Source organism: Notamacropus eugenii, chromosome 1 (assembly GCF_028372415.1).
Source record: "Notamacropus eugenii isolate mMacEug1 chromosome 1, mMacEug1.pri_v2, whole genome shotgun sequence".
NCBI classification, from domain to species: Eukaryota; Metazoa; Chordata; class Mammalia; order Diprotodontia; family Macropodidae; genus Notamacropus; species Notamacropus eugenii.
The window spans coordinates 724,977,047-725,000,003 of record NC_092872.1 but is presented as its reverse complement, the minus strand read 5'-3'; the positions used below and the strand labels follow the sequence as shown (position 1 = coordinate 725,000,003).

General features: G+C 43.6%; 1 protein-coding gene across 2 annotated transcripts in view; it reads left to right on the top strand.

The window, feature by feature from the left end:
* Positions 1-3,494: 3,494 nt before the first annotated feature.
* SMYD1 (SET and MYND domain containing 1) overlaps positions 3,495-22,957 on the top strand; it is a 38,604-nt gene continuing 19,141 nt past the window's right edge. For both annotated transcript variants that reach the window (XM_072636908.1, XM_072636907.1), the window contains exons 1-2: positions 3,495-3,709; positions 19,817-19,993. In XM_072636908.1, the coding sequence (XP_072493009.1) occupies positions 3,573-3,709; positions 19,817-19,993 (314 nt within the window). In that variant the 5' untranslated portion in view covers positions 3,495-3,572. The remainder of the gene's footprint in view (positions 3,710-19,816; positions 19,994-22,957) is intronic.

The window sequence follows — 22,957 nt, the reverse complement described above, 5'->3', positions numbered from 1 at the left end:
TCTCTGATAGAGACAGTCTTCTACCTCCAGAAGACTCCTCAGGGACCTGTCCTATCTGTATGTATGACCTTGGACAAGTCACTGAACATCCCTCTCCCCCAACCTCAGTTTCCTGATCTGTAAAATGAAGGGGTTGAAATAGATGGCTTCTAAGGTCCTTGCCAACTGATTTTTTGGATCTTTCCCTGTGCAACTGTGGGCAAATCACTCCAACTCTCTCTTCAGTTTCCTTAGCTGAGAAATAAGGAGATTGGACCTAGGTGATCTCTAAGGTCCCTTCCAGCTGTAGCCCAGGAAGTTCAGGGCAGCTAGATGGTGCAGTGGATAGAGCACTAGTGCAGGAGTCAGGAGGACCCAAGTTCAAATCTCACCTTAGACACTTGACACTCACTAGCTGTGTGACCTTGGGCAAGTCATTTAACCCCAATTGCCTCATCCTGGGTCATCTCCAGTCATCCTGATATATATCTGGTCACTGGATTCAGATGGCTCTAGAGGAGAAGTGAGGCTGGTGTCTTGCACAGCCCTCCCTCACTCAAAAACAGTCAAGTGCAAGTTATGTCATTACTTCTCTGATAGCATGGTCTTCTTTGGCAACAAAAGACGAACACACATGCACACAACCCAGGAAGTTCATGAACTTAAACATTTTCTTTCATTTTTCTACTTCAATATAATTGGTTTCCTTTGTCACCCTGTATATTTTCTTTTATGCATTTAAACTTATGTTGCCTAGAAGAGACCCATGGGCATCCCCAGATGTAGAACAGGGACTGTTTTTGCCTTTCTTTGTAATCCCAGTACATATGACAATGCCTGGCACATAGTAAGTGCTGACTAAATTCTGGATTGACTTGACATGACAAAAATATGTTAGGAACCCCTCCCTCATATCTGTGATCCCATGTTTTTGTTCATTTGATCTTATTCTCAATTATAAAACCATTTGGATTGCTCTAAAGCCACTGGTTCAGTAGTTCTCCCATACCCATCTAGTATGTCCGTATTTCAAAGGCTGGTAGCCACACATGCTCCTTCTGAAACATATGTGCACACCTGTACATAGACCAACACTCCCTTTTGTATTCTCTGAAGAACTAAAAATCCTTCAAAAGTCATGTTTTTCCCCAAAATTTATTAATTTGTTTTCAGTTTTCAACAATCACTTCCATAAGTTCCAAATTTTCTCCCCCTCTCTCTCCCCTTCCTCCCCAAGACAGCGTGCAATCTTATATGGGCTCTACATATACATTCCTATTAAACACATTTTCATATTAATCATGTTGCATAGAAGAATTAAAATGAATGGGAGAAACCATGAGAAGAACAAAAAAAACCCTCCAAAACATAACAAAAGAGAAAATAGTCTGCTTCATTCTGTCTTCTGACCCCATAATTCTTTCTCTGGATGTGCATGGCATTTTGCATCATGAGTCCTTTGGGAATGTTTTAAGTCCCTGCATTGTTGTGAAGGGCTGAGTTTATCAGAAACAGTTCTCGCACACTGTGGTTGTTGCTGTGTACAGTGTTCTCTTGATTCTGCTGATTTCACTCAGCATCAGTTCATATAAGTCTTTCCAGGTTTTTCTAAAGTCCAACTGTTCATCATTTCTCATAGCACAATAGTATTCCATTACATTCATTTACCACAATTTGTTCAGCCATTCCTCCATTGATGGGCATTCCCTTGATTTCTAGTTCTTGGCCACCACAAATAGAACTACTATAAATATTTTTGTACATGTGGATCCTTTTCCCATGTTTATGATCTCCTTGGGATACAGTGCTACAAGCAGTATTGCTGGGTCAAAGAGTTTAAGACATGTGCTTTTTAAACTAGTTATTTCAAGGTAGCTGTGTTCTGGGCCATTCGAACAAAGATGAAGACCAGGAGACCTAGTAAACAATCTCTGTATGTTTATCGGGCACCAGGCAGACTGATGTATTTACTTCAAGCAAAGGCCTCCAGTCTGGTGCCGAGGCAGTATCTTCAGGCCCTTGTGGATTGGCATTATCAGGTATTATCAGTCATGGAGAGGGAAACCCACCATTGTAGCGCTATTTTTATCCCAAGGGCCACTTACCGGGAGGATGAGTCTGTCCCTGCTTTGTGGGGGCCTCACTCGACCACTTAAAGGCACACTCCTGGAGAGGCTGACATGGAAAGAAGTCAGAAGAGCTGGGCTTGAGGCCTGACTTGGCCATTGACTCACTGGGTGACTGTAACTAGCTGCTTAAACTCTCTGGTGACCCATCTGTCTCAGGGCATGGTGAAGGCCAAATGAGATCTTGTATACTAAGCTCTTTGTAACCATGGATATATGCTTATGAAGAGTACTGCTTCACAATTGTGTCAAGATGGCAGAGTGGATAGAGCCCTGGACTTGGAATCAAGAGAACCTGAGTTCAAATTCTGCCTCAGATACTTACTAGCTATATGACTCTGGGCAAGTCACTTAATCTCTGTTTATCCCAGTTTCCTCAATTATAAAATGAAAGAAATAAATAGCACCTTCTTCACAAGGTGGTTATGAGGATAAAATGAGATATTTGTGAAACACTTTGCATAGTGCCTGGTACTAGTAGGTGCTTAATAAATACTTGTTAAATCTAAGCTCTAGATCTAAATCACAAAAGAATGGAAGGTAGTGGAGGGTGAAGCAAACCTGTAGAAAGTTTGATATGAGACCTAACTCAACCAGATCAGCCCAAAAATCTTTGGAAGACAACAGATGCAAAATGGAAGAGATTTGTTAGTTTTTGTAATAGCTGTCTATTTACCATTGCTAATAGTGGAACCGTTTTATCTGGCCTTATCTGGAACATCCCAGTACCAAAGTACCCCAGATGACATAAAAGGAAGTGGAAATGGTGTTTAAGAAGATAAAGAAAGAAGAGGAACTGTTTTTGACCAAAAGCACATAGAAGAAATCTGTCCTCAGAATATTGTGATGGGAAAGACACTCAAGGATTGATTTTTTAAAAAGATCTCTCAAAGATGGAAGAGTATATTAAAAAAAAAGCCTGTGGTTATCAACAAGTCATCAATTACTTTTGACTCCCATGCCTGGTTTTTCTGATCTTTATAAAATCATTGTGAGAATAGTTTTCAGCTGTTGCCTCCTGATAGACAGAAGCATCTGGCTGCTAAAAATATCCCAGTGAACCAGCATTCCCCACTCCTTGAAGCAGGAGCATGAATTAGGGTCTGGGTTTTCTAAATATGTAAGACACAGCTTGGTAAAGCACATGCTAAATGTTTTCAGATCCAAGCAGCAACTAGAGCTAGTCCTTATTCCTTGCTTTTTAAGCTTTGACTGGTCCTGATTGTTGGGGGTTGGGGGGGTGGGAGCACTCTCTCTTCCTCCCCTCTGCCCTGTCCACCCTGCCCCATCCCCTGCAGATCGAGCTGCAGCAGGCAGAGGGGGAGGAGGTGAGTGGGGGGTGGGAGGAGGGCTGTGTAGGGAAGGGGCGGTGGCCAGACCATTTATGGACTTGGTCTTTGGGATGGCGAAGGTGTTGAAATAGCAGCGGCTAAGATCTGCCTAGCTGGGCCCAGGGAGGTTTCTGCAATGACAATAGGAAACATGGAGAAAGTTGAAGTATTCACTTCAGAAGGCAAAGGCCGGGGCCTTAAGACCACCAAAGAGCTGTGGGCTGCTGATGTGGTCTTTGCGGAACGGGCTTATTCTGCAGTAGTCTTTGACAGGTAGGTGGCCAGGGTGTGTGTGTGTGTGTGTGTGTGTGTGTGTGTGTGTGTGTGTGTGTGTGTGTGTGTGTGTGTGTGTGTGTGTGTGTGTGTGTGTGTGTGTGCTTATTCTGCAGTAGTCTTTGAAAGGTAGGTGGCCAGGGTGTGTGTGTGTGTGTGTGTGTGTGTGTGTGTGTGTGTGTGTGTGTGTGTGTGTGTGTGTGGCTTAGTGGATGAGATGAATGAGGCCAGGCTCTGATACTCTGATACTCCATGAGGGACTAAAAGCTAGAATCATGAGAGGTCATGGGATTCAGAGTTGCAACACTAGAGGTCATCTTAATAAAAATAATGGCAGTAATAATAACTATGGCATTTTAAGGTTTTCAAAGCACTTTGTAAATATCTCATTTATAATCCAACCCTTATACGTTATGGATGGGGAAATGGAGGGCCCAACGAGGTTGTGATTTGTCCAAGGTTCCGTGGAAGTTTCTGTGCTGAGATTTGAACTTTGACTTGACTCCAAATCTAGCCCTCACTTCTCTATACCAAATTCCAATAATTTATTATTCTCTGACATGTTCATCAATTTTCCAAGTTAGAAGGGATCCTAGGGACCATCTTATCTATCCCCTCATTAACCAGGTACAAGTCAAGTGACTTACCCAAAGCCCTAGCCCTAGTCGGGACAGTTTGGGTTCAGCACCAGGTGTCTTTGTTCCTGGCCTTGTCCTTGGTGCACTCTGCCACATGCCCTCCATCCATCAGGGGCATGTTGTTAGGATCACTTCTGTGTTCTGAGATGCCTGACAACTGCTGTCCTGTAAGAACAGCCTGTGTAAGAGGAACAAAAGTCCCAGGTGATTTTGTTCCTTCAAAGATTTGTGGCACCAAAGAATGGGGCAACAGACACCTCAAAGACTCTTTGGAGCTAGAGTTTTCTCTGTGGCTGTGGTGACTCTGAAAGGGAGGGGAAAGTAGGTGTGACTGTAAAGGGGGAATGGAAAACTTTTTTTTTTTAACTTTCTAGCCTAAGAATGTATAACAACATGCAGGATTTTACATTAATGAGCTTGGATTTTGTCCATAAATTGCCTGAAGCCTAGAGAGGTCAAGCTAACTTGCCCAAAGTCATACAGCTAGTATATGTTGGAAGTGGGATTTGAAATGAGGTCTCCCTGGTCTCATGTCCACGTATGCCAGGGTTCCCCTAGACAGGGAGTGGTATGGTTGAGTGGACAGTGTGGTGGCTTTGGAATCAGAAGACCTGGAATCCCCCTTCTAACACAATCCACATGCAACCGGGGGCAAGTCAGGGAAATCCCCTGATCCTTAGTTTTAGCATCTACAAAATGAAAGTGTTGGGCAACATGGTTTCTGAGTCAGAGGCATTTAGGGTTATGTCTAGAGGCTAAGCCTTTACTGCTAAATAAATTTTCAAGCAGATGCTAGAGACATTGTGATGCTGTAATAATAACAGTAACAATTGCTGCCATTTATATGGAATTTGGGGGTTTTTAAAGAGCTTTACAAATACTATGGCATTTGGTCCTCACAATTCTCTGAGGGGATTGTTGTTCAGGAATTTTTCAGTCATGTCTGACTCTTCTTGACTCCATTTGGAGTTTTCTTGGCAGAGATATTGGAGTGGTTGGTTCTTCAACTCTTTTTATGGATGAGGAAACTGAGGCAAACAGGTTAAAGTGACTTGCCCAGGGTCACACAGTTAGGAAGTCTCTGAGGCCAGATTTGAACTCAGGAAGATGTCTTTCTGACTCCAGGCCCAGAGCTCTGTGCACTATGGCGCCCCCTAGCTTCTCTAGTCCTTCAGAGAATAGGTGCTGTTATTAGGAAATGTTATGAGGAAATTGTGACACAGATATTAAATGACTTGCCCAGCATCCCACCACTAGTAATGGTCTGAAGAAGGATCTGAACCCAGGCCCTCCTGACTCCCAGATCCAGTATTCTATGCTAGCTGCCTGAAGGAGAAGGTACTGAACTTGAAGTCCAGAAGACTCAGGCTTAATCCCCATTTTCTACTCTCATAACTGAGTGACTCTGGGTGAATCTCTTAGACTCTCTCAGCCTCAGTTTTCTCATCCCTAAAATGGGGCTAATAATATCAAAAGCAGTGGTTGTGAGGATCCAGGGAGATAATGTTATGTGGATAAATCTCTTTGTAAACATTAAAGTGCTGCATCAATACCAGTTAGAACACCTGAGGATTATAATGTTCAGTTATAATTGATTATAATCCTTCTTCATAGGTCATGCTTAGAATGTTATGGCTACAAAGATACACGATCTCATTTGATCCTCACAACAGGCATGTATGGGTTGGTGAGTGGAAGAGAAAGTTAAGGCTGAGAGAGATTGAATCCAAGCTCAAATAGTCAGTCAACAAGCATTAATTATTCACAGGCACTAAGAACACAAGTGAAAAAGTAGGACAGCCTCTCCTCCCCCCATCAAGGAACTTCTACTAGAGGAAGCAAAATGCATGTCATTAACGTTATCATCTGGTTGTGTCATGAGCCTGAGGAAGGCTCTAGAACGGGGCCAATGCATGATGCTTCAATGATGTTGTAAGAGGACTGGATTTATAGTCAAAGAACCTGGATTCAAATTCCGATTCCTCTGAAACCTTACAACCTGAGTGATCTCATTGAGCAAGTGACTTGAACTAGGGACTAGATGACACTTGAGTGCCCTTGATCTATGATCCCATGACCCCAGGATCATCACCCTCACATGCAGAACCTGAGGAGAGAGAGGTCTAGGCAAAGGAGAGTCTTTCCCACCAAGACAGACCTAAGACTTCTGGTTCCTAATCCAGTGCTCTCTCCACTACACTAAAGTGGGATTAAAGATTTAAATTAGCCTTTTGTTTTTGGTCCAGATTTGTTATTTCATGGGTGTAGTATACTGGTGTGCATGGAAGCTCTCTCTTGTCAGTGCAGATGGGTAACTCAAGCCCATAGAGACTTCAGTGTAGACACTGAGAGTTAACTTACCTCTGTTTGAGCTTTCCCTTCATTTCTCAGATGAAGGCAGCAGCAGCAGAGTCTGACAGGCCCCAGGGACTTTTCAAAAAAGGAAGATTTGGACCTAGGAGTCCTTGATCAGATTCCAAGCTTTTGATAATTCCCTAGCAGGTGACATCTGAAAGCCTAACTAATCCCTTGGAGGCTGAGGAAGCCAGAGGAACCTGGGAGAGATGAGTTAAATTAACCTATAAAAGTGTTATTTTCTTAGCCACCCCGTAAAGCAGCCCCTCCAATTCTGCATTGGAGGCTTGTTTTAGAGCCAGCCAAAAAGCCCTTATGACATGCTTACTATGTGCTAGGCACTGTGCTGACTGCTGGGGATATGTGAGGAAAAGCAAAAATACTTTTTTCTACCTTCAACAAGCTCACATTTGAATTGGGGAAACAACATACAAACAACTGTGTGTGTATACACACATATCATATATATGATATATATGTCATACACACACATATGCTAGACATCTTCCCTCTTAGATCATCTTCTAGATATACTGCATATATTATATATAGATATTTTCTCCATGTATACGTGAGAGAGAAGGAAGGAGGAAAGAAAGTAGATGGACAGTTATTTCAGAGGGAAGGCACCAGCAGCTGAGGAAATGGAAAGAACTCATGCAGAAGAGAAGATCTGAGCTGAGTCTTGAAGGAAGCCAGGGAAGCCAGGAGGTGGCCACGAAGAGGGAGAGCATTCTAGGCATGAAGACATCCAGGGCAAAAGTATGGGGTGGGGGAGTGCAGTGTCTTGTATGAGCAACACTGAGGCCAATGTATAGTAGGAAAGTAGAATGATGGACGTTCTAAGGCTGGGATGGCAGGAGGAGTCCAGGTTGTGAAGGTCCTGAAAGACCAAACAGGATTTTCAGTTTGGTTCTAGAGGGCATAGGGAACCACAGGAGCTCACTGAGCAGTGACTTTTTGCTAAGGAAATCTCTTTGGCAGCTGAGAAGAGCATGTGACTGGATCTGCGATAAGGATAGGTTCCTATTGATGAAACCTGAATGAATGGGAGGCTGAAAACCCCACCATTAAAAATCACTTCTTTGTTGGCCCATTCAGTAGATTTTGATAGAGAGACGCTGAGATCCCAATGTTGTGTGGGTTCTTTGACATGTTAAGATCTCATAATGCAGATTAGGAGGCTACTCATGCGTAGTTGGATAAGACTTCAGTTTCCCTAAGACAGCAAAGAGCCTGGACAAAGGTTAGGAACCCTGTAAGCACATCCTAATGAAAGTGCTTTGAGGGCAAGGAATGTTTCCTTTTTGTCTTTTTATCACCAGGTCCCAGAATGGTACCTTTACCCATTATGAGGGTGGGCTAGGCTACTCTGGTCCTGTGTAGGGAACTCTCAGTTTGGAAACTCCCTTCATTGATACAGATCGGAAAGTGATCTGTTCTCTAAACTTTAGAGAGTTGCCTAGGGATGCTGGGAGCTTTACAAAAAATGGTCTCATTTGATCCTCATAATAACCCTGGGGGGGTGGGGAGGGGAGAATTGTACTATTATTATCTGTGTTTTATAGCTGAGGAAACTGAGGCAGGCAAAGGTGAAGTGACTTGCCTTGGTGACACCAAGGACAGCCTTCTGTATACTGTTCCATGCCACTTTTCTACTTGCAAGAAATCATTCAACAAATATTTTGAAAGCACCTACTATGTGCTAGGCATTGTGTTATAGGTGCTGGGGGCAGAGGTACAAAGAATGAAACAGTCCCTGCTCATGAGGAGCTTATAGAATAGGTGCTTCATAAATGCTTATGCCAAGAATGAATGAATGAAGATGATGATGATGACATAAGAAAGATTGTCATTTATTTAATGCCTAATGTCACTCAAAATTGTGCCAAAAGGATATTCATTCCTTTGAAAATCTTTATTCATGCCTTTTATTTTTAATTCTAGCCCCATATTTTCTTATTTTTTAAAGATCATAGAAATAGTTCTGGATTTATAGTTAGTTAAAGCACCTGAGTTCACGTTAGGTAACTGGGGGTATAGCGGATTGAGCGCTGGGGTTACAGTCAAGAAGTTTTGTTAGTCATGTCCAACTCATGTGACCCCATATGAGGTTTCCTTAGCAAAGATACAGGAGTAGTTTCCCATTTCCTTCTCTATTTTATTTTACAGGTGAGGAAACTAAGGCAAACAGGGTGAAGTGACTTGCCCAGGGTCACAGCCAGTAAGTGTGTAAGGCAGCATTTGAACTCAGGTTCTCCTAAAGCCAGGCCCTGCACCACCTAGCTGCCCAGAGTCAAGAAGACTTCTGTTCAAACGTTGTCTCAGATACTTTCTAGATGCGGGATTCTGGGCAAGTCACTTCTCAATGTCCTTAACTATAAAAGGTACATCCTAATAGCATCTGCCCCCCAGAGCTGTGAGGATCAAGTGAGCTTATGTTTGTAAAGCATTTTACCAAAAAGCACCGTGTTTTATACATTCTATGCATTTTATCATGCTCTGCATCTTGTTCACTGTAAAACTTTGGTGTCTGCTTCCTTGTCTGTAAAATGAGGAAAGCATGAACTCGATGGATGATCTTCCTGAGGTCCCTTCCTACCTTGCATCTTTTAGCCTATGATGCTTTTTGGAAGGAATAGGATAGACCCAAGTCAGGGAAGATTGCTTTTGGAAATCCACACAGACATGTACACACAGACATGAATGGTCCAGGAGATCACAAACTGAGCTGGATACCATTATAGATATTGCAGGGGACTTCCAGATAACAAACGGAAGACAGCTGCATGGTTTCTGGACACGTGGAACATTGGCATCCAAGTCAGGATAAGACTAGATGGTGTTTCAAGACAGATAGAAGAAAGAGGAGACAACTTGGTGGTGCTGTGGCTAGAGCACTGGGCCTGGAGTCAGGAAGACCAGACCTCTGATTCAAATCTGACCTCTGATACTTCCTAAGTGTGTGACATCAGGCAAGTCACCTAACCTCTGTCTTAGTTTCTTAGTTTTTTCTCAGTCTGTCTCAGCCTCAGTTTCCTCAACTGTAAAATGCGGGGATAATAATAGTCCTTACTTCCCAGGTAGGAGGACCAAATGAGATACTAATGCAAAGTGCCTGGCACATAGTAGGTACCATGTAAATGCTACTTATTATTATCCAGATAGACTGAATGGAACATATACTCTCTGCTGGTCAAGTCCTTCTGTGAGAGATATAACTAGAAGGTTTTGTTTTTTTTTTAACTCAGTTCATATACCACAGTGTGAAAAATGCTCTTTATATGGTCGGGCAGGGGAGACACTAGGCCTCTGGTGTGGGGCCACCAGTTATGAGGGTAACATGTGGGGGGGGGCATAGAATGAGGCAGGGAAAGCGCTCACCCCAGTCACCAGCCTATAGCTTCCCATTTTAACTAGTTAATAATTCTTACCAACTGATAGGCAACCTGCTATATTGGGTAGAATACCAATTTTCAGTAAGACTTATGTTTGAATCCTTTCCCTAAGGCATATTAGCTTTGACTCTGGGCAAGAATTCTCCCTAAGACTTGCAGTCAAATTTCTAGTTTATGTTGACAGAGGGAGTTTCCATACCGGGAGTCCCCCTGTACTTAGTGAAAATATAGGTCTAGGCCCCCATCCCCTAAAACAAAATTCTTGCTCAGCTAAACTCTATTGTTTCTATGCTGTAAAATAACGACTCAAATGTGGTCCCCGACCTCTGGATTTGGTGCCTCCTAACTTAAGCACCCAGTGTTGAAACCCTGTTGGCCCCTCCTTAGTTACAGCTCTTCTTGCTATTGTCTTTTAATGCTTTTTTCTGGAGGTGCAGAGCACAGTTCTGAGATCAAAGGAGCCCAAGCCTGCTGAACTGATCTGAATTTTAACTTGAACCAAAAATGAGCTCCTAGAATTTCAGTACTTTCCAGGACGCTAAAGGCTACTTCATTTCACCCTGTTGTTTTATAGAAGAGGGAACAGATATTGGGAAGTTGTGAGTTGCCCAAGCCCACCCAACAGTCTGCTGACTCCCAGCTGGACATGCCACCAGTTGCTTCAGAGCCTGCCTGCTTCCCCCTCTGCATCTTACTCTGAACTGTTTTGGAGTCTTAGGAGGTGGAGTTGGAAAAACCAGTCATATTTTCCATGTGACTTTGTCTTTGCCAGCTTAAGCCCAGACTCTACCAGTAAGGCTGTGGACTTAGCTGACTGTCATTCCAAACAAGCTGGTTTCCCTTTCTGGACATATCAATGGATTCTCCTTAGATCTTCAAGCATCCCCCTCAAAATTGAGAAACCAGAGTGGCCAAGGTTGCTGAAGAAGAAAAACATGTCGAATTCATTTTTGTCTGACCCAGCTGCAGCTGGTTGGCATCTCCTGGGAAGGTTAAGGAGGGGGACAGACATTCCATGTGACCCCAACAGGGACTGAGTTCCTCCAGGCAGAAGCACCTAGAAGGAGAGTCAGAACCATGGAGGGAGTCCAAGAAAAATCTTAGAGGGCACTCTCTCTGGAAATTGGCATAAAGTTGCTGGGTACATCTTCTTCTCCTGTTCCTGAGCCTCTGTGGAAGCATTGGCTAGAGGGAAAGTGGAGAAAGTGGAGAAAGGAATCTGGAGTAATGGTTCCCCCTCCAGTTCTCCCAAGCTGGCTCTGGATCCTGAGCATCTCAACCACTTTAAAGCTGTTGCCACATTAGGGTATGCCTGGACACACCTAGCACATCTCATATACACACCTATGATTAAAAAAAAATATATCCAACTTGGAGTAAAGAAGACCCAGTTTCAATTCCTGCCTCTGACTTTTTAGCTGTGTGACCATTGAATGAGTCACATAGCTTGGCTGCAGGTTCCTCATCAGCTAAAAATAACTATGATACCTACCTCATAGGGCCACTATGAAGGCAACATATTATAATGGAAAGAATGAAGACCCTAGAGTCAGAGGATCTGGGTTCAAATCCCACATGACAACAATTTGTGTGACTTTGGACCATTCGTCAAAATTTCTTGAGTCTCAGCTTTTTTAGAGATGGCTCAGTGATATGGTGTATATTGGCTCCAGCACTAGATCTGGAGCCAAAAAGACCTGAGTTCAAATCCTGCCTGCTTATAGCTATGTGCCACATAGTCAAGTTTGATCCTCAGTTTCCTCATCTGTATAATGAAAGGCAAGGAGGAATTGAATGCCTTCTAGGGTTCCTTCTGGATTTAAATCTATGATCCTATGAAATGAGACCTTCAAGTGCTTTAGCAATGTCAGCTACATTGAATGGTTCCTGAACACATGTATGACTTGTGGCTTGTATTTCTTCCTTTAGTTTTGGCCAGTTCAAACACACACACACACATATACACATGTATATATACATGTATATACACACATACACATAATCACATATACATGTATGTGCATATATGTATATATTATATATACATTTATATAATTTAAATATACATGTGAATAGAGAGTATATGAATAAGTTTATTTTAAGATGTAATTTATCAATTGCTTAATGTGATTAAATGATGTCTAGATATTTACATACATGTACATGCATTGTGCATCATATACATGTGTGTATGTATACATATATATGTATATACACATATACATACACACATACCTGAATGACACTCCATCCCCCATTTCTGGACCTTTGCCTTCCTCGGAATGCCCTCCCTCCTCATCTTTACTTCTTAGTTTTCCTGGCTTCTTCATGACTCAGCTCAAATTTGACCATCTCCAGGAAGCCTTTCTTGGTGTCCCGAGGTGTGATCGCCTCTCCCTCTCAGATTGCTATCCATCTACTCTCCATTTCTCTTCTTTGTATCTAGTTATTTACAGGTTGGGTCCCCAGTTAGAACAGAGTGGGAGTTCCCCAAGATGGGCAGGAACTATGTTTTTTTGCCTTTCTTGGCATCCATAGTGCTCAGCACAGTGCCCAGTATATAGTAAACACTTATCAGATGCTTGTTGGCTGACTATAGTTATGATAGAAGGGAAATAGCTCGGGAACCAATCCCAGAAATAATAATAAATTAGGCTTCTTTGTGAGCTAAGACTGTTTCTTGTCAATGAGCACCCTCAGATAATATACAAATGCATGAATGCAAATGTCATTGGCAAAGAGAGCAAATGATGCTTGTAACATAAGTGATACATTCATTTTCTGGGTAAGCCAAACTCATCAGATATAAAGATAAGGAACAACAGGGCTAATGAATCACCTACATTCTTGTTCTTACCCTCCCTCCTCCCTTTTCTTCTAAATGGAAACTTGGCCAGTTTCTAAGACATTGGTTGGGTCCAGGGAAACATATGCCTACTTGAGTTATTGCTGTAATGCATTTCAGGGCATATTAGCACCACTAGGCTGGCTGAATGATTGTACAACTAAGGGTTTGCCAGGCCTACTGGAAGTCAAATGCATTTTGAGCTCAACCAGGCATGATAGAGGCTGCCAAATTCTCAGTTTGAAATATTTATGACTGTGTATCTGATGTGGAGACCAGCCACCTAGATTGGAGGGTTTTGTAGTCACCATTGGCTCATGGATAGGAGGGGAGAAAAGCGCATATGGCTATAAATGACTCATCTGGATGCAAATATAAATAGGTTCAGAAAAAGTCCTGGGTGAAGTTCCATGATAGAATACTAAAAGGGTTTTAGAGATCTTTCACTTAAACTCTGAACACCCAAGACTGGTGTCATGGTATCATGGTGCCACACCTGTCCTTTCTCACAAATGAGACCTCACTAGAAAGTACAGCATGAAGAAGAGTCTATGTTGAATAGATCATTGATCCAGGATAGGATTGTAGGGTCAGAGAGTCAGAGCTGAGAGGGACCTTTGTACATTCACCTGCTTCTTGAGGACAGGGACTGTTTCCTATTTGTCTTTTTATGCTTACAGCCCAGCCCAGTGTCTGGTATCTGGCTAATGCTTAATGAGGGATTGCTGATTTGAATCGAATTTAGTCCAAATTTCCCCATTTTGAACACAAAGAAACTAAGCCAGAAAGAGGGGAAGGTCATACCAGCAGGAAGTGGCAAAGGTAAACTTTGAACCCAGCTCCTTGGATTCCAAATCCAGACTTTTTTTTACTGAACCCCACTATGCCTGCCTAGTACAGAGCTGTGCTTACAGTGGGAAACAAATTTTAAAAAAAAATTTTTTGGGGGGAATCCAAACATGTAATTTCATCCGAGGCATTCCTGTGTGTGAGCTCCCTTAATGGATGAGGATTGGCATCTGCTCCAGGATTTATAGTCATAGCCTGTGGGTACAGAGAGATGAAGTCAGTCAATGATCATTTGTTAAGCACCACTCATGTATCTTGGTAGTTGTGGCTGGTCACTAACACTGTTCCAGGAGCTAGGGGTACAGATGCAAAAGTGAAGCAGGCTTGGCCCTGAGGGAGTTTATATTTGACTACATTAACTGACTTGACCAGGACCACCCAGTCAGTAGGTACCAGAAGCAGGATTTGCATCATACATGGAGTTAAAACTGGTTGGGACCTCAGAGATCATCTTAGTCCAGCCCCTTCATTTTACAGTTGAGGAAACTGAGACCCAGAGAAGTCAGCATAAAGTAGGCCCTTCCTTCTTCCTTCCTTCTTTTCCTTCCTCCCTTCTTCCCTCCCTCTTTTCCTCCCTCTCTCCCTCCCTCCCTTCCTTCCTTCCTTCCTTCCTTCCTTCCTTCCTTCCTTCCTTCCTTCCTTCCTTCCTTCCTTCCTCACTCATAGTGTAGAGATAACCCTGGGTTATTAAAAGTTATGTCAACCAAGCACAAGGCTTAGAATGTCCCATCTATCTGGAAAGACTTTGATTGTGGGCAGAAAACATTCCAATTCAGTGGTATTAGAAGACCTACCCAAGCCGTATCACTGCTACCTGGATATCTGGTCTAGTGACATCTTTTTTTTCCCTATACAATGTGAGTTTCCTGATGGCAGGGACCATGTTTCTGCCTTTCTTGGAAGCCTGGGTGCTTAGCACAATGCCTGCAAAGAGGTGTATGATTAGCAAATATTTGCTCATCCTTGGTCTCTAAAGTTGTTCAGCAAAAGGCAGGACTGTCAACCATCTGCAGCAGTTGCCTTGATTTTTGCCTTGGCAGAGCCCACCACTCTAGGATATACTGGACCTAGTTTTATGGACCAGAACTGCAGAGCAAGGGGGAGAATGCCAGCATGTGACCCAGCTTCCCAGCTCAAGAGGGGAGCTGGAGAAAGGCACTCTATTGCCAATGTCAGCTCTCGGGAGCCAACCCAACAGTAATCCCAGTGCGTCCACCCAGTCTTCGGTTTATGTGACAGTGGGGGAGTTGGGGGCAGCTGGCCTGGAGGCTTAGACTGTTTTTCATCAGCTGTCAGAGTTAAGAGGGCAGGAAGATGCAGTTTGAGGCTTCATTCCTTGTAAGGGCAGAAACATCCACCAGAGAGATAAAAACAAGAAAAATGGAAAAAAGGCAAGCCTTCCATGGGGGAGGGGAAGTGTGGTGATGGGAGAGGGTCCCTTTATCAGAAAACAACCAGAGGGAGGAAAACCGACTGCTTCGCTGTCCTCTGGTTTCCTGTGTGTAGCCCCCCTTGAAGAAGAAGGCATTTTCAGAGGCTATTTCATTCCTGGTACACCTGGGAGCTGTAACCAGGATGGAAATGGAGCAGCCCAGGGTGCATGCATATAATGCAACATGGAGGCTGTACTCCCAGCAGGGAGAGAAGTGCCGGCAGAAAAGTAGACTGAGCTCACTCCTGCCTTCCAGGGGTCCTGGCTCTTCTTGCCGGTGCTTCCCAATTCCATGCAAACCCTGGAATAGAGCACACAGTAGGACTGAGATACCTGAGTGCCCCCTCCCATCACCAGAAGCTATCACTCTTCTCTAGACCCCTCCCCAAATTGCTTTGTGTCTGACTTGTATGTATTTTCTATTTATTTCTGTTCATATTCATTCCTCTCTTCCATTGTCCACTCCCTGTCTCCCTTCTAAAAGAACATAAGCTTCTTGAAGGCAGGGACTGTTTGGTGTTTGTTTCTGCATCCCAGGAATATAGATTTAGTGCATCAAGGTAATTTAACCCAACTCTCTCATTTTTACAGAGGAGGAAATTGAGCCCCAGGGAGCTAAAAGGACCAGCCTGAGGTCCTCAGATAGTATTATGGGAGTTTAGATTTGAATCCAGGCCCTTGGACGTCAAAGCTAGTCCTCTTTCCATTGACCTATGGATGCTTCCTCTGGTACCAGCACCTTGCTGAGTCTTTGGTACATTGTAAGTCATTAATAAACACTGTCCAATTCATTTTGTGCCTTTTGTTTGTGGAGCGAAGGACCAGAGATTGAGCTAGAAGGAACTTCGTAAATCATAGAATCCAATTCCTTCATTTTACAGATGAGGACACTAAGGCAGAGAATTGACTTATCTGAGATCACACAGGTATAAAGAACCAGAACCAAGACTCTAAAACCCGACTCTGAAAGCCAACCTCCTTTCTGTTAGAGCACCATGTTTTGTCTTGGTCCTAAGAGATAGGAGGACTGTTCTTGCCCAAGTGCTGAAAATGAATGGATGAAACACCTACATAAGACCTGAAATGTAGAATTGGAAAGGACTTCAGAGGCCATCTGGGGCAACTAGTCACCTTCTCCATTTGACAGATGAGGGAACAGGCTGAGGGAGATTAAGTCACTCTTGCAAGGTCACTCAGGTGCTAAGAAATATGGGACTGGAGAATAGGATCTTTTGCCCTACGGTCAATCTGTGCTCTACACAGTCAGAAGAAAAGGTCTTGGTCCAGACAAAGTCGGTGGGTCATTGGATTTAGAGGGTCCAAGACTTTCATTTCCCAGATGGTGCAACTGAATAAGGTAAAATCATTTGCCCAAAGTCACCTAGATGGTAAATAACAGAGTCAGAATTTGAACTCAGATCTTTGAGTTCTAACCTACCTTCTAACTTACCTGACACCCAATGTCCATTTCACTCTGCCATATAGGCCTTTGTATATTATCTTCCTTCTGGATATCTGTCCAGGCAAGGCACATCTATTAAAGCATGGTGATTGCTCTCCCCAATTTTGTAAAGGTTAAAGATAGAACCCTAATACATATGTAATATGCACACATTTATGTTCATAAACACACACACATATTAACCCATTATGAGGCAATCACCAAGGAATTTCTCTAAACCCTTCAGAATCTATTTCTATCTTTAGCTAGCTGGCTCATTTATCCTGCCACCTGCTGATTTTCCCTTGGGTCCAGGCACCAGCTGTTACCAGAAATATCCAACATGTGCAGTTACTTAAGTGTGATGGCCAACCTCTACTTTATAGTTGGGAGACTGAGACATGGTGGAAAGACTGCTAGGATGCCATTTACCACCTGTGACCTTGGGCAAGTCACTACTCTGAGTCTCTGTTTCCTCATCTGTAAAATGGATTCTGTGACCTCTAAGGTCCAGTTCAGCTCTCAATATATGATTCTGTTTTAAAAAATCTTGAGTTCTTCAAAATTATTCCCAATTAATTAACCCCCCTAATTTATTGAGTATTGACTACAACTGTGCTAGATGTGTGTATGTGTGTGTGTGTGTGTGTGTATGGGTGTGTGGGGGTGTGTGTGTAGGGGATAGAAAATAAGTGTGAGCCACAGTCCCTGTTCTCAAGGAGAAATAATCTTCTTGAGAAATAAGGTAGTTCAGTTCTAGATTTCAAGGAAGCATAGCCCTATACTCTTTAATTCTACCTGCGAGGGTCAGTCTAGTTAACAAGAATTTATTAAGTCTTACTATGTTATTGATAAAATACAAACTATTTCTTGCTAGTCTCTGCATTCCATCTTTGCTGATGTTGTCCTTTCTTTCTGGGCATTATGTCTGTGCTGCTCCTTGCCTCTCTGTCTCTGTCCTTTTCTCCTTCAGTCTTTAACTCTCCCTCCCTCTCTATCTCTCTCTCCTCTCTCTCCCTCATTCCCTGATTCTCTTTCCCCTCCCTCTCCCTGTTTCTCTCTCTCTGTATCCTTCTCCTCCTACCTTCCTACCTTCTCCCTTTCTTCCTCCCTTTCCCTCTTTTCTCTCTCTCCCTTTATTTTCCCTTCCATCTTTAACCCTCCTTTGCTCTCTCTCTCTCTCTCTCTCTCTCTCTCTCTCTCTCTCTCTCTCTCTCTCTCTCTCTCTCTCCCTCCCTCTCCTCTTCCCCCTCCCCCCCCTCTCTCTCCCTCCCTCCCTCCCTCTCTCCTCTTCTTCCTCTTTCTCTTTTTCTCTTCCCTCTTCCTCCCTCCCTGCTTCTCCCATCTTTCTCCCTGTCTCTGTCTCTCTCCTCCTCCCCCTCTCTGCCCTGGTGTTCCCACCCCCTGCACTGGCCTATTTATGCCTCTACTAGAGTCCTTGTCTCAGGTGCTAACTTCTGGGAAGACACCATCTTTCCTTTAGAGTTTAACTCTTTCATACACCAGTCCCCTCAGCAGCTTTTCTCTGTCAGGAGAGGGAAGTTTGTCAGCTCCCAGATTCACATCCAAATGGCCACTTCTCTTGGAACACAGAACATCCAACCAGTTAATTAGAGCCCTTGGGCACTTTGGCAGTCTCTGCACCTATTTCCTGCTGCTAATAAGGATCCACATCTTTGTCCCAAGTTGCTGGCTTAGGTCAATCTTTGTAACTCCTGTTTACTCCTCAACTGCCAACTGCCAACCCCTTCAATCATTTCAGGGTCTGCCTTCTGAAAAACCTGAAAGGGCTGCCTGAGTCTGAGGCACCATATTCCAATGGGGAGCCCAGAACGTAGCAGACCCAGGCTCCTTCTGGCTTTTGTCTGTTTTGTGTGACGTGAAGCTGGTTATTTCATTTTGTTATACTTACCTAACTTTGTCGCACTTCTCTCCCCATCTGTAAAATGGGCTGTATATATGATTATTTTATATGTAATATAGGGATAGGGACTGAATCTTGGATTCGGTATAGTAGAGGGAACTCCAAGGAGAGGAGCTCCCTCTCATGGTTTAGATCAGTGCCCTCTTTGCAACTTAGAATGATTTGCTTTTAGTACAAGTGAAGTGACTTGCCTAGGATTACATGGACCATACCTATCACTCTGGACTTGAACTCAGGTCTTCTTGACTCTGAGACTAGATCTCTGGACACTACTTCATGCACCTTCCTCCTATATGTGTATACAATATATAATAACTACGGTACATTGGGGGCAGACGGGTCACTTGGGGGGTAGAACACTGGCCCTGGAGTCAGGAAGACCTGAGATCAAATACAGCCTCCAACATTTACTAGGGATGCTGGCAAGTCACAAAACTCTGTTTGTCTCAGTTTTCTCATCTGTAAAATGGTGATTGCAATAGCGCCTAACTGTGTCCACAGGTATGCTGTGAGGATAAAATGATATAATATTTATAAAGTGTTTGGCATACATATAAATGCTAGTAATTATTATTATATAAATGCCATGTAACATAACATGTTATGCAATGTTATTTTCTTTTTATTATGTGTATAATAGATATAGATTATACATGTATTTTATATAATGCATAAATATATGCACATTTACATATGTATCATAAATATCTATAGCATACCAGGTGTCCCAAAAGTATTAGTGCAGTTTTAAACCTGATTCAACCTTATTAATCCTTAAAACTTAAATTTTTAAAAATTAAATTGCATTAAATCTTTCAGTCCTCCCTGTATAGTACATATGTCTCATTTACTCCCACATCCCCAGCTGGGGGGTTTAATTTGAAAAGCATAGAAACTCTCTCTTCTGATGCACATTGTAATAGAGTCTTGGAGATTACACTCTAGAGTTGCCACTAGATTAGCACCCATTGGCCAAGTGACTGATTCAGGTCACACACTACGCATCTCTCTGGAGTCACCTTAAATCTGACCATCCTACTGACCATACTAAGTCACCACTCTGTTGCTCCTTGGGTTTATTTGTTCCAGTGAATCAGATGGTGTGGGTTATGGAGTGAGGAGTCTCCCATCTCTCTACCCTCCTGGACCCTGCTGGACATTGACTACCCCAGGGCTGGCATCTCCTGGCTCAGGACTTTCTGCTCATTCCTTCTTCTTTTTCCAGCTTCACTCAAATCGTGTGCCACACTTGCTTTAAAAGGCAGGAGAAGCTCCAGCGATGTGGGCAGTGTAAGTTTGCCCACTATTGCGACCGGACCTGCCAAAAGGATGCCTGGCTGAACCACAAGAATGAGTGTGCAGCCATCAAGAAGCATGGGAAGATACCCAGCGAAAACATCAGGTCAGAGCTGAGGTGGAGGGGACATGGGACCAGGGGGTGGGGAATTTGAGGTGTGCCTGGGGAGTAATGAGGACTGCTGGGTGCCCGCAGCCCTGGACTGAGACATGGAAGCCTTGAAAACAAGTGTGGGCCAAACCTCTGGTCTATTGAAAGTACCTTCAGTGAGCAAGCACCTACTAAGCACCAACTGCATGGCCGGCCCTGTGCTAGATGCTGCGAGTTCCAAGACAGAGCTGACACTCTGTGGGGGATCATGGGGGAGGGGCAGCATGTACACAGATACATAATTACACACTATATATCAGATAAATACAAAGCCATTTCTGGTGGATAGCCCTAGGAATTGAGGAGATTGTGTTCTCTGTAGGAAGTGACATTGCAGCTGGATTTTGAAGGAAGGTAAGGATCCCAGGAGTGGGACACAACAGGAAGCAGGAGATGGAATCTTGGAATACCCATGGGGATACATATGGGGAATAGCTAACTGGCCGATTTGGTTTACTATAGGGCACATGAAAGGAGAAATGTGGAATAATTCTGAGAGGGAGGGTGGACTCAGATTGAGAAGGGCTTTCGATACCAGAGGAGTTTGTTTTTTATTCTAAAGGCTATATACTAGCTGTGTGACCTTGGGTAAGCCACTTAATCCTATTTGCCTCAGTTTCCTCATCTGTCAAATGAGCTGGAGAAAGAAATGGCAAACCACTCCAGGATCTTTGCCAAGAAAACCCCAAATGGAGCCACCAAGAGCTGGACGTGACTGAAAATGCCTGACCAATGTAATAAAAATAGTATGATAATATCTTGATAGTATGATCTAGAATTTAAAACATCTTAGTATTATAATTTAAACTTTACATACTCTCCTGAAAGGGTCTCAGGGACCTAGGGGGGTGGTGGTGACTTCTGGCCAGAGTTTGAGAGTTACTGATATAGTATATCCAGGGTTAATATGGAAGTGGTTTTGGGAGGGGGAAATGGTATGGAGACTGTAGGTGCTGGAGTCAGGCACATACCAAGGTAGAAATGTATCTCCCAACATGGTAGTCTCACTCCAAAGCCAAGGGCTGGCTGGGAGGCACACACTCAGTTCTGACCCCACAGCCCATGTCAGCTCTACACCCTGACCCCAGACTTATCTGCCCAGTGCACAAAAATGGTTTTCCTTAGGGAGATGAAGGGCTCTCATGCACCCACTTCTCTAGCTTCCTGCCTCCTGTGTCTATAGTCTGTGGCTCATTTTGATGGCTGGCTTTAAAGAGTACAGCCCCAAATGTCATGCCTCACCCTCTCCCCTGGACTCCGTGCGCTTATTGGCTTGGATCCTAGGTAACCGGGATCACTATGTATTCATAGCCCCTAATTGCTAATGAAACTAGAATATGGCTGGTGACTCTCTAAGGAAAATCTGCCTTCTGGGATGGGACTGATCTCAGGCTAGGAGCCACCCTCCACCTCAGGTATCATGTCAACATCCAGGGTTAGTAGGTGATGCTGGGAAGCCCACACCCCTCAGGAATCTCTTGGTTCTCTGCCCACAGCACAAGGTTCAAACTCTTGCAAGGTTATTCAATACATGCAGTTTGGCAGAACTGAATGAATGAATGCTGAACACTTGGGTTCAGATTTTGGCTCTGATACTTGACCAACTTGATCACTGTGGACAAATCACTGCTCTTTGCCTCAGTTTCCTTACCTGTGAAATGGGGAAGTAGAACCTACATCTGTGGGTTATTGTGAGGCTCAAATGAGATAATGCTCATTAAGGAATTATATAAAGATCAACTGTTGTCATCATTATATCACTTCTTCTGCCTATATTGTTTCTCTCTCCTGTCCCGCCCCCACCAGTTACTGCAGTCATAGTGGAAAAAATCCTAGATTTGGAATCAAGGCTTGGGTTTGAATTCTGCCTCCCTATCCACAAGGCCACACTGTTTCACAATGACATTTCAAGAGGGAGAGAATGCTAATGACTAGGGGGATAAGGAAAGCCCTCATGTGGGAGTCTGTTTGGAGGAGGTAGCTACTGAGCTGTGCTTCAAGGTACCTCAGACTTCTGTGAGGAAGAGGCCTTCCCTACAAGGGTGGTCACTTGTATAAAGTTGTGGAGGTGGGAAATTACTGTTGCTGGTACTGGACCTTGCACTGAGTAGGTACCTGATAAATGTTAGACTGAATATAACTGTTGGAAAATGAGACATCAGCTGCCATCACAGGCAGACAGGATTGCAAAAGGGAGTTGAAATGAATGGTTGAGGTAGATAGAACTCAGGAGTCCTGGCTTTCAGGCTGTCAAGTCACATGGTTCCTGATCACCTGAGAGCATGGCCTTTAGTTGCAACATATGGACCTGTCTTTCCCCATTTCCCTCAATACACTTCCAGGAATTAACTGTGACTGCTACCCTGGGTCTGATCAATGAACCTTGAACTTGGACTCAGAATCTGAGAAATAGTCAAACAGTCAGACTTGACCATTTAAAAGAGAGGAGAGAGGGTGAGACCAGCAATGGAGAGAGAGTCTACCTGAAGAGATAGGGGATTGCATCGTCTAAATCACCCTCCCCCCGAAAAAAGACCTGGATCTTGTATTCTTTCTACCTTGCCCATAAACAACCAAATTCTCCCCCCACCATTAGTCACATCAATTTCTTACCCCAGAATTCCTGCTCTTTTTTCATCAGCCAAGGACTAAGGTTTGGGACCAAGAAATACTCACTGGATTTCAGGGTGGAGGGAAGGATTGGGGAAAGCATGCCCAATGCTCAAAGGTACCAGAACTAGGATTACAGATTTAAAAGTTGCCCAGGGGTATAAAGGAGGTCCCTGGAATTCCCTTGGTATGCCCTGATCTTGCCCACAGATTTAAGATGGGTATGCACATTTGATAGGTTTATTGATTTTCAAAGTCCCATCCCAGCGTGTGTGTGTGTGTGTGTGTGTGTGTGTGTGTGTTTCAATC